Source organism: Rhopilema esculentum, chromosome 9 (genome assembly GCF_057945365.1).
Source record: "Rhopilema esculentum isolate cy_ngs chromosome 9, ASM5794536v1, whole genome shotgun sequence".
NCBI lineage: Eukaryota > Metazoa > Cnidaria > Scyphozoa > Rhizostomeae > Rhizostomatidae > Rhopilema > Rhopilema esculentum.
This window is the reverse complement of record NC_142823.1, coordinates 7,583,152-7,595,202: the sequence shown is the minus strand read 5'-3', so window position 1 is coordinate 7,595,202 and position 12,051 is coordinate 7,583,152. Positions and strand designations below refer to the sequence as shown.

The following is a 12,051-nucleotide window of genomic DNA, read 5'->3' as shown; positions in this document are numbered from 1 at the left end:
CCAGCCCTTTGTAGCTTACTGATCTGAGACCGTATTGACTGGTGTTTTTCCGAGTTAGAAATATATCATCCTTGCCAGCCTGTCTTTTACCATATTGATGAACAGATTCCAAAGAGGTTATGGAAACAAGTAGGAGAGATTTTATGAACAGGTTCATATTCGAAACAAAGCAATTTTAACTGAAAAAGATCATGCAGCTTTAGGATTTTTAAATCGGAAAAGATAGGAGTAGAATGAGAAGTAAAGTGGTCAAAAGAAATTGCCCTTATGACCCTTTTCTGTAACAAGAACACTGGATTAATAATGTAAGATTCATATGTAAGACCCCAAACTAAAATTTCATATTGCAGAAAGGGTAAGAACAAAGAATTGTAAAGACAGATTAGAACATCAACAGGTAGAAAGTGCCTTACTTTGAAGAACATACCACATGTTCTAGCAAGTTTTTTAGACAGCTCAGTCAGGTGATACTTCCATGAAATGGTCTCTATCTTGATAGTTCTCTAATCCCGAAAAAGCATCATTAACAAATAATTGACTGCTAAACACATGAAATTTGAAAAGATACCTTACAGTTCTGGGTTTCTTTTAACATGTTCATCTTACAGATAGAGATTAGCTATTTGATCGTCTGGACTAAACATTATACGTTTTACGCTAGGGAAGTGTAACATACCATGAATCCACGAATGAGCCCCCCCCCCCTCCCCCCTCTGATAGAATGAGCGCCCTTTTATTTAGTATTGAAGTGCTATCAAAATAACAAGTGGGGCTATTGCATAAAACGTTGCGAACAATATTGCAAAAGTAAAAATTTCAAAATGGCATTAACAAGAAGAGTCAGTCCCCCATGGCCTCCCAAGCACTACACCTTTTCACCAGCACTGATCTGGGTACGAGCCATTCCAGAAATGAAGTGAGCAGCAACAACTTAATTCTCCAATTCACCTCAATACAGATTTCGCCGCCATCTTGGTTACTGTTAGGTGAATATATTTGCTGTATCTCTAAAAAAGGTATGTTTTACAGCCTGCTTTTACACTGCTATTGTGATTCGGGCTGTAATTGTTTCACAAGATCAAGTGAGAATGTTTGTGGTAGAGTCTTCACTCGACTGATGCATCCATTTTGATTTTAAAGAGGTTTTATTTTAGGAATAAACAGTAAGCAATGTAAAAGGCCAGTCTGCAGAGTATGGCATGTGCACACCGGATATATTTTTGTGCAAAATCTGTTGCACACCCGGTTTTTTTGGGTGTGGCAACTAAGATGGGTGTGGCTTGGTGTAGTCCCATAGAAAATGTCAGCTGATAAAAACAAGCACAGTTTTGTATGAACAATTTGAGGTATCATGAATCTTACTTGACAAATATACAAATAGAAACTTGCGCTATCTTCAACAGTATACTTCACACGCATTTTTACGGTGAAATGCAAATTCACAAATTTTAACCACAACAGGGGAAAATAGTCGGTGCACACCAGCACACCAGACATTTTTGGTGGTGCACACCGGCACACCAGGCTTTTTGCTCGTGCACACCGGAGATCTCGTCGAAAAGTGCCATACTCTGCAGACCGGGTAAAAGGAAGGTTCAATTTAAGTGTCTGGCCTCTGTTGGCATTCCTTACTTTGTCAATTATCCATATATCCTGTTTGGATATCACTCCAGCTTCAGTTTCATATAACAGTTTGCTATAATTTTAGAATTCCACTACCTACAATGCAAAATGACACAAGTTAAGGTGATGCCACTTGCCACTGACATGAAAAAAAACTTCATTAAATCTATTGACTACATTTTATTTTAGAATTGCCATGAATGCTAAACCGAATGGTGCAATTATTTCCTGTATGTCTTTAACAAAATTTTTCCAAGCGGCAGTATATTGTTTTTCTACAGTTGAACAGTTTGATTTTCGTATTTTTTTCATTTTAAATTAGTGAAAACTTAAAAAAAAGATAGTTGTTTTTATGTTGTTTTGAGTTGATTTAGTTGTCTTGTTTTGCTTCTAGTATTCGACATCAGTTCAAATCAAGTTGTGATGTTTTGTCTCGAACAGCAATTTCCGAGAACATTTAGGCTGCGTCAAAAAAAATTTCAAAGTTTCTGCTTACTTTTGGGTGTAAAGTGCATCTTGTTAAGAAGATCAATACGATACAATTTTACTTGTATTTTGCCCTGGTACTTGTGACAAAAGAAAAACACTCAGCAACAAGCTAGAAATTAGAACAAATAACAAATAACAAAGCCAGGCAATACACTGATTTTGAAAAAGTATTAGAACATCTTTGATAGAAGATTTGTGGCATTGCATTGGATTCAGTTTTGCAATGGAAACCTGTTCAGATATAGGCATTTTTTCTCAAATAGTTGTAGCCTATGTATCCCTAGCCAATTCATAATGGTAGCCAATGATGAAAAAGACCTCGAGTTTTGAATCACAACCATGAAAAAATAAGATTTTTGCCATTTTCCTGCACATAAAGGGACAAATATATAGGTACTGGAAATAGCAGGGCAGTCAGATGCAGGGAGCTGGGGGAGCAGGGGTTGGGGGGAGCTGGGGGCTGGAGCTTCCCCAATAATTGTCAAACTGTAGTACATTTCCCACATAACGATAGGATTAATCTACAGTGGAATCCCGATAATATGAAACCCGGCTATAACTAATTTTCCGGTGTAACAAAAATATGTCTGGTCCCTTGGATTTTGCGGAACCCCTTACAAATTCCCTTGGTATAATGAATCCCGTATAAAACAAACTCTCATTTTTTCGAACCAAATTGTATGTCCCTTCATCATGATTTTCCTCGATATGACGAATGTTTCTATAAATTTTTGCCGTTATTTTGGCCTACTTTTTCCCCATTGTATATTTATCACTTTTTCTCAAGGGAATAATTATTTTCCTCGGCAAAACAGACATTGGTAAACATGCACTTATTTTGATGTGAAAAATTGAAAAGAGTTTTGTGCAAAAGTTTACACCTTTCCAAGACTTTATGGCATTTTGGTGGACAAATCTAAACACAGAATACAAGAACACACATTTTTATCCCCAAATTTTCTAAGGAACATTAAAGTGTTGTTAACAAGATTTTCATTTTCGATTGCTAATTTAGTAAAAGTAGCAGACTTTAACAGATAAACGCCAAGCCCCCAATGACTCTGCTAAGGATATATTATCAAAGCTGATGAAAAAGATGTAGAAACTTGCTCAAGTCTTCAAAAATAACACATTTTTTGTGAAAATGCTAGTAGTGATGCTAAGGATTCAGCGAAATATATTTCATCAAAATTATTGGTGTCATCATTGTTGTGTTGGCAATTTCTGCGTAGATCTATTATGATAACCTGAGATGAATGTTTTCAGGCGTGCTGTGGTTAGCACGCCTGCCATATTTTTCCTATGAAAGCCTGTGCAAAATATATTTTTCTTTCTGGGAACCTGGGAAACAGGACAAAGACTTTTTTGCTAGGTGAAAGTATTGTGTACTATAGGTCTACCAATAATATGCATAATTTGTTAATTTATTGGTTCTAGAGAAAATTTCCAATAAAATGTCTAATTCAGTTGTTGGCATCTTTTTTTTGGCAAATATCGACTATGTGAAAAAGTAAAACTGATTTGAGAACCAAATGGGGATATATTTATTGACTGGCAGAAAACTTCAACATGGTGCTCTCCACAAATACCTGATGTTTGGGAAATGTTATAGATGCCAGCTTTTGGGAAGATGCATCTGGTTACCTGTTTATACTCATCAGCTAGCTATTTTGCATCAATAAATGGTGACATCTCAATATTCAAAGGACAACTATGAACTTGAAAAAACATCAGGATGTAATTTAGTATCAATCAAAAACATTGCCAAGTTTGTCAAGATCTCAATCAAGGCCCAACACTTTGCCAATTCTATCAAGTCCTCAGTCAAGAGGGAGCTTTTGATTTGTAAAGATCCAAAATCGTAGCATGATATAAAGCAACTAAAACAGCACTTTTCAAAGCATATAAACTGCCTACTTCAGGTCTGCAGCTTTATCTGTTAAAAATTTCCTGGACAAGGAAGCTGAAGGTTATTATTTAAAGTATATTCCTTAAATTTAATTTATTTTGAATATTTTTATCTTGTGACATTGGATTCTCATAGTCGTATTGCTTTGTTCCTGTATATCTTTCATAACAACACTCATTGCAAGATTCACAGAATCCAGTGGACAGCCTATCCTGCGGTTCTTCCTTCTTACACATTACAAGCTGAAGGTTGCTTCCAAGTTTTACAATTTTTTTGTGATATTTGACAAAAGGAGTAATAAATTCTATAAAAGTTTCAAAAATATATGTGTAAACTTTTGTATAAACTTTTTATTTGTATTAAACTTTGATCTGTTGTGAAAAGTCGGGGAAAAAATTTTTGTTAATGTAAAAGACAGATGTTTTTATCAAGTTTTGCTGAAAATTTTCTGCCAAGCCAACATTTTTCCGGGTAATCTAGTTCCCAGGTTCCAAAACTTTTTGCAGCTTTGGGCAGCCCCCTCCCTCAAATATGAATTCCATTCTGACAGCACTGAATAGCATCTGTTCCAATCGTGTTGAATTTAAGTGTCTGTCAAAATTTGTTTTGCTAGACTTCAACTTTGGGCTAATCTCTCAAACGTTCCATTATTCTGCTGTGAATCAGAAAGGACAAATTTGTGGCTGGGGCAATGTAAAAAGATTTGGTAGCCCTCTAGGGAAAAGTGAAAGAAAGGCAGTAAAAAATTATTTTTACTACCATGCCCTTTAGATTAGCTCAAATCTTAGAATATTTCTTACAGCCATTTTCTTGCATTGGTTTGAAACGTTTCACTATTTTTAGGCATACTCTTGTCACATTTGATTAATTTCATTCTTAGAATGGACTTAATTTCTTTGTGAGGCTCCTTAGCACCTGGAGCCCTGAGGCAATTTGGTCTCTTAAAAATGGAAATGTGCCATGTCGAAATGGTAAAGGCTTCTTCAACCTTTCCTTGATTGTCAAGTTAACTTAGATAAACATTTCCTGATAATGCTGCAATATCCATTGCAGACAGAGGACAGAGAGGAGGGGATCCTGGCAAAGTAATCTAGAATATGAGAAAGTAAATTTGTTTCATTGCAAATGAGAAGAAGGGCACACTCTGTGTGCTTTGGCTAAGGCCCAAAGTTTTTTCTTTCAGTAGCAAAGAGCATGTTTTAAAATCTTGAGGGCATTTTTTTAATGGTCTAGGGCACATTTTTAAACGTTTGTAAGAATTGGGGGGCATGTGCCCCTAAGGCCCACCTCCTATGTCTCTGTGTATATAACAGCAAAATCTGCCAAAGTGTTCTATGGCCTGACAACAGCAAACACACACAACCTGGGCAACTTTTAGATACCTAAACGAATTCAAATTTTTAGATTCAAATTTATGTAACAAAGAAATTTATAAGTTTGCTGTTTTAAAGTTTGCTGAATTAAGAAAAATGTTACAATTTCATTAAATCATTGAAACTACTAGAGCTACTTTTAAAACTTTGTAACGCTACAAGAAAAGCCACTGTACTTGTCGGTGACAACCATTTTTTTGTAAGAGAACATTTTCTTATTATATTGTCCTGTCTCAGTTTATTAATATTGGCTTCATTGTTTTTTACTAGAGAGGCAAAATGAACAATACAATGGGTCTCAATGGTGGCCCTAGCAAATGTGCCAGGTTTTATGTGGATATGATGGAATGTGCCAAAGCAGCTGGCAGGAATGACCATTTTTTGAAATGCAAAAATGAAAGAGAAGACTATCTGGAATGTTTGCATAATAGGAAACTTGTAAGTGTGTTTTCTGTCCATTATTTTCATAATTATTATTGAGGGGCCTTACCCCCCCTCCCACCAATTATTTCAAAAATGTATTTAACCATGCTTAACAACCACACAAAAGCCATACGATTAAAAACCATAAAAAAATCGCCTTACTCTTGGGTTTTAGCATATTTAGCCCCCTTAAAGATACATTGCACCCTAAAATTTATTTAAACCCCTAATATGTAATAGGCTCTTTTACCCTTAGAGGGAACTGAAGCTGAAGTTGGCGCTGAATCTGTGATGTAATGTTCGGCTTTGTTTTCCATTTCATCTTCAAATGTTTAAGGAGGGTAGCCCTTCAGCAGTGCCGATTTTCAAAGGGGCCTTCAACATAAATCAATACAAAAATTTAACATTTTTCGCCATTGAAGGGTGGTTTGTCGGCAAATTTTCAGATATGTCAGCAGTGAAAGGATGGCTCACCCACTTTTTAGGCAAATGGGAGCAGGCACCCCTCCCCTTGTTGTAGCGGGATCTTTATCGTAGAAGTGAGACGAAGAGAAAAGAACTTCGTTTATGTTTTCTGCTTCATCATCGAAATCAAAAGTCCTATAACTAACTACGTGCTGAAATATATATCCTTAAGTTAAGTGCGTCATAAGTAACATGATAACGAGGTTAATACTGAAAAGGAGAATATTCCTATTACATTGTGGATGAAAGCTAGTAACAGCCTTCGCTGCTAAAGGCTGGAGCGAGGTAGAAAACCTGATTCTTCTTCGCCATACTGGACATATAGCATTTGTTCATTTATCTTCCTACCTGACTATAAATAAAGCAGTTTTTCAAATAATGGCAACCTGATGTAAATTGTTAGTTTCATCTATGTATTGTGTGGCTCATTTCTCGGAACTTGGGTGCAAATAATTTTCTTGGCTACAGAAGAGACAAACAATAATTTTATTTGTCATGCGTACATTTTGCCTGGAGACTGTCTGGGATTGTGTATGATTGTGATTTCACAGGAATTGTGTACTGGAGATTGCGGAGAACTGTGATATTTGTAGTGTTTGTTGTGTAGTGTTGTGTAGTGAAGCTATTTCTTTTGCAATTGATTCCCCTTTGTCGTTTCAAAAACCTTAAAGGACATGGCTCATGGAGTTTCCTCGGTTTTCCCAGGCACCGCCCTGTACCCAATCAAACCATTTGTAAAGCAGTTAAAATAATTTTATGGATTCACCACAATAAGTGTGCTTGCATTTTAAACACCGTTGGTTGCTTCTTTTAAAAGTATCTAGATTGTCGTTATTTAGTTTATATTTGGAACTTTGAAGATGTTTATGTATCAAAATGTTACCCAGGCCCCCTTACTGAAAGAAGCTGAATCGTGTTGACCTTTCACCCACTGGTTCCCGTATAATCTTAAGACTGCCGCAGACGGTCTGCGACGATCTGCGACGATCTGCGGCACTCTAAAAGTTTTAATGGGAACATAAATCTTAAGGTCTCTGCGACGATCTGCGACGATCTGCGAAGATTTGCAAAAAGTTGAACATGTTCAACTTTGTTTCTCTTGCAGTACCTTCCCGGCGCTTCCAGATCATATGGGAACAAGGGTTGCAGACGATCTATAATAATAATAATAATAATAATATAATAATAAATAATTTATTTAAAGTTGGCGTACTAAATGAACGGCTGATAGCTATAAAGAAGCTAATTAAGGCCAACTATCTATAAAGAGTTAGTATGAAATAAAAATATATGATACAATATTAAAAAGGTTTAAGGTATAATGTTTTAAATAAAACCTAACCCAGCAATAAATTTTTTACACAATCTACAGTCGCATTCTATAGGGTGTGCTCTTAATTCTTTTTTAAATGTTGCCAATGATTGGGACTCTCTTATACTGTGAGGTAGTGTTTGCCACAGTTTTTGACCTAAATATCTCACAGTTTCTATACCATAAGAAGTTGTCCTGGCTTTTGGAATGCAAAGATTATTTTTAGTTCGCAAATCATAATGTACATTTCTTGTTTCAAAAATCTCACTCATGAAACTAGGGTTCAGGTTATGTTTGGTTTTGTATATTTCTATCATCAAGTACTGTAGATTGCGTTGGTGAATTGATACTGCATTATCCAAAGTCAGCAATGCTTCGTAGTCAGCATGACTGTCTTTATAAACAATTCTGAGTGCTCTTTCGTGGATTTTATTTACTTTAGCATTCAGACATCTGTCATGGAACATCCAAATTAGGGGGCAGTAACTAAACTGAGCTGCGACGATCTGTGACGATCTGTGACATGCCCTTGTTGACAAATACCCACGTGCATTCTGTCGTCCAATCAAAACCTCTTTTTTATATAATCCCGCACTTTAGCTGATTAAGATCTACTTAAAAATAAGACCGCCGCGATTCCTCTTCTTTATTGTTTAGTTTGCATTACATTTTAGCAACAGGAAGCAACGTCTATTATTGATGACAGGGGTATTCATGAAAACTGATTAAAATGTTATTTCCTTTGCGTCTTTCTTCTAAGGAGTCTCCGATTTTATGCATTTGAAAAGGCAAAATAAAGGTATAGCAAATAAATAGAGACAGAAACAACCGCAAAATCAGTATGATCGCCGAAGACAAAAATCGGATTATTATGAATAGATGCCACAAGGTCGCATTGCTTTGTTTCCTCAATAGGTCGCATTGCTTTGTTTCCTCAATAGGTCGTATTGCTTTGTTTCCGAGCGATGTGTCCCAAAGTCTTTTTATAAACTTGATTTATGTTCACGCGGGGATGTCCAACTAAGGATGGTTGGTCTGCCATACTGTAGGGTCATTCCCAAGCAAAATTTTTTTGAGAGTTTCAATCAATCGATATTCTACATTTCCAAACGTAATTTTATTTGAGAACCACTTTTACATATTCGGTTTTTAATTTCAGTCAGTCTTTGAATCAAACTACACTTTTAAAGTTATGAGAATTACTTTTTCCAAGACATCATTAAAGGGCAATAGTATTTCCCTTAATTTGGATATGAGAAGCGCTTTGTACTTATCACTACATGGAAACCACAAATCGTATTACATATTGGAGAGTCGGGGCTAACTAAGGTGTTTTTTCGGGGGGCGAACACGATATATGCCAAGTACGTGGTGGTTTTATTATGGTTTAAAGTTCATTTTGGGAATCGTTTGGGGCTTTAGCCCTTTGAATCGTGCCCCCACTTTCTCTGTCCCTGTAACTACCATGCCAAATATGTTTTGGTTTTAACATCCTTGTTCGTTTGGATTTATTTTTTCAGAGCATAAGACAGGAAAAGATTAAACGAGAAAAGAAAAGATTGATAAAAGAAGGAAAATGGCCTCCCAAGCCTGAGAATACTACTGCAACGACTGTCACAGCCAGCAATTAAAGTTTGGACTCCAATTTTGAATTGCTTCATTGATTGTCTTCTCGTGTTGAATATCGTTTGTGCATTGAAAACCCTTGTTTGCTTGAATAAAATTTATTTTACAACAAATTTCATCCATTATTCTTGCCTTCTTATAAACTTCGTCTGCCGCTGCCTCCAAATTCACATGTAACTGCTCTTTTAACTAGGGTAATCGATTGACTTGGAATATCATATAATATTCTGTTTTGATGAATTGCAGCTTCAGAAACCAATTGATATTGACATCAAAGTTATTGCATATCTTCTCTTCCTTTGAACAGTGACTGATATCAGCAGTTTTATTATAATTTATTTTACTGAATCCTCTTCAGAGCATTTTAAAGAGTTTGTAGGGTGGGGAGAAATTTACAAAGGTGTACATCCTTACCTTCCTTTGCTAACATTACGTCACAATTCACCATTCATTTTGTCGAATGGATCACTCTTTGACTCGACTCGACTTGACTTGACTTGACTTGACTCGACTTGATTTGATTTGCTTTGTTAATTTTACCATTATACATCGACTTATGCATACATGAAAAACCTCTATGTTCTATATAAAGGCGGAAATCAACCCCCCTCCCCCAATCCAACACATTTGGAAACCCATCTCAAACCTTGCACCATAGAACAATGGCAGATCAAATCGAGTTATTTTGCTGTTGCCGATTTAAGGCAAGGAATATACTGATAACCGTCCTTTGCAATGAACGGAAAATTTTATAAAGCACACTATCTCACGTTTTCAGCAGTCTTGTGTCCGGAGTCTCTTGCAATTAAAAATCCAAGAGGGGGGGGGGGGGGAAGGGATTGCAAAAATGTCTCCAGAAGCAGTAGAAAATTGTCTGGTTTTCGTCCCTTGTTCTACAACTCTGTTTGTAGGGCGTTATGAGTAGCAAGTTTTCTTGGTCTTTGGCATTCCTTCATCCATTTGGAGTCTGATGGAATGCATACTGCGTCATTTTTTGGTAATCATTGACGTTGCTCGCAGTGTTTTATTTTACAAATTGCTGCCTGGTTTCACATTAGTACATTAGTCACTCCAAACACACTGCCAACGACGACTGCTATATCAGGCTAATCTATAACGTAACACACTTGAACCGTTCTTTAGCAGGACAGGAACATTTTTGGCATGTTGTTACTATGTTGATGCTGGGTCTGATTTGCCAATTGATAATTTGATCCAGGGTACGAGTTCATCAAAGTCGTTATTTCAGAGCTATTATAATTATATGATGAGGCTTGGACTGTATCTTTTTCCAGTTTGGCAAAGAGCCCATCGCCGTGGCCTATGTTTTTTAGTCTTTTTGTTTTAATTTGCTTTTTAATGATTGGTCTTTGATGTGATCAAATTTCGATTCAGTGAATCTTTTCGCTTCACAGGAATATTTTCATATAAGCATACATACTTTAATTGTCCGCTTGAACTGCCCGTGGCACTGGAATATCGTTTATCTAGAAAAACCAATAATAATTGGACCCAACCATGAAGCCTGGAAAACAACACAATCAAAAATAACCTTGCTAGTCCCGAGGAAAAGCTTTAGACAGAAACCAGATTGAATCATCCTGTACTTTAATTGATCTATTCCCATTACCCTTTGTGGTCTGGCGCTGGGGGTTTCCAAACAAGCAACTTTTTTAACGAATAATTTTGGTTTTAAGCGTCACAGCCAACATTGTTGGTGAAGTAGCATACATTTTGGTACCCTCTTGAAAATATATACACATTTTTTTAGTAACGCTAAAAACCTCTAATTCATTAAGGACCTAGAATCTTATTAAGAGGGATCTGGTTTCATAGATAGAGTTTTGGCTATCAACGAACGTAATGGATAAAAGTTTTTAATTAAACTTGAGAAATAAAATGGGTCTGATTCTGATATCCTAATTTTCCAATGATTAGAATTATTTCAAAATGAAAGCCTAAATCTTCAGGTCAGCTTTTTGATGTTTCGAACTTATCTTTGTTTTCCTTGAAAGCATAAGAGCTAGACCAACTACACACGAACTTGGGGGCTCGAGCCCCCTGGGATTTTTTCATTTGAGACTTTCATGGTAACTTTTTTTTGAAGAACAGACTTTTGGAGAACACAACTGAATCAAACATGCTCGAACGCGGAAGGGTTTCTCTAAGGGCCAAGGAGGAATCCAGGGGGCCATCTCCCCTTATTTTTCGTTTAATAAAATATCTAAATCAGACCTAATTTTTCATATAGATAAACCTTTAGATTATAATATATACATTGAGCCAAAACCAACAAGTAAAGCAGTGTAAGCAAAACTCTCTTTTCACAATGGTGGCTAGATGGGGCAGGGCCTAGCTCCGAGAAGTGAAGGCAATCGAGCCTCTTTGAACCGCTTTTACAAACGCATTGAATTTACTGAGTTCCTTGTATAAATGGCATTTTCACCTTTGATTTTTATACAAATTTTATCCGATTCAAAAATTTTAGATACCTGAAAAGTCGAAAATATCACTCACAAAAGAATACTGGTGTGGCGTCATCAAAAATCTATTTTTAGAATTTTCTAGTTTTGACCACAAAATCAGAAAAACGACATAAAATACTTCTAACTATACAAAATCAGCTAGATATGTTCAAAATCGGGTGAGAAACCGGGTCAATGAAAGATTTCAACTTTGCTAACGGATACTGTTATTCTTTTCTGGTTTATAAATCTATGATTAACTAACGACATTTATCGCAACTTTCCGCAAATTCTTTCTCATATTTCCGGAGTTATTTCTCATATGACCCTTTCAGAAAAGAAGAGAAAAAAACAAACAACACAATA

The 12,051-nt window shown here is 36.2% G+C and overlaps 1 protein-coding gene across 1 annotated transcript; it reads left to right on the top strand.

The window, feature by feature from the left end:
* Window positions 1-887: 887 nt before the first annotated feature.
* LOC148959579 (NADH dehydrogenase [ubiquinone] iron-sulfur protein 5-like) lies at window positions 888-9,345 on the top strand. The gene is made up of 3 exons (XM_089109938.1): window positions 888-1,016; window positions 5,665-5,832; window positions 9,115-9,345. The coding sequence occupies exons 2-3, from the start codon at window positions 5,674-5,676 to the stop codon at window positions 9,223-9,225; spliced, it is 270 nt and encodes an 89-aa protein (XP_088966064.1). The 5' UTR covers window positions 888-1,016; window positions 5,665-5,673; the 3' UTR covers window positions 9,226-9,345.
* The last annotated feature ends 2,706 nt before the right edge of the window (window positions 9,346-12,051 follow it).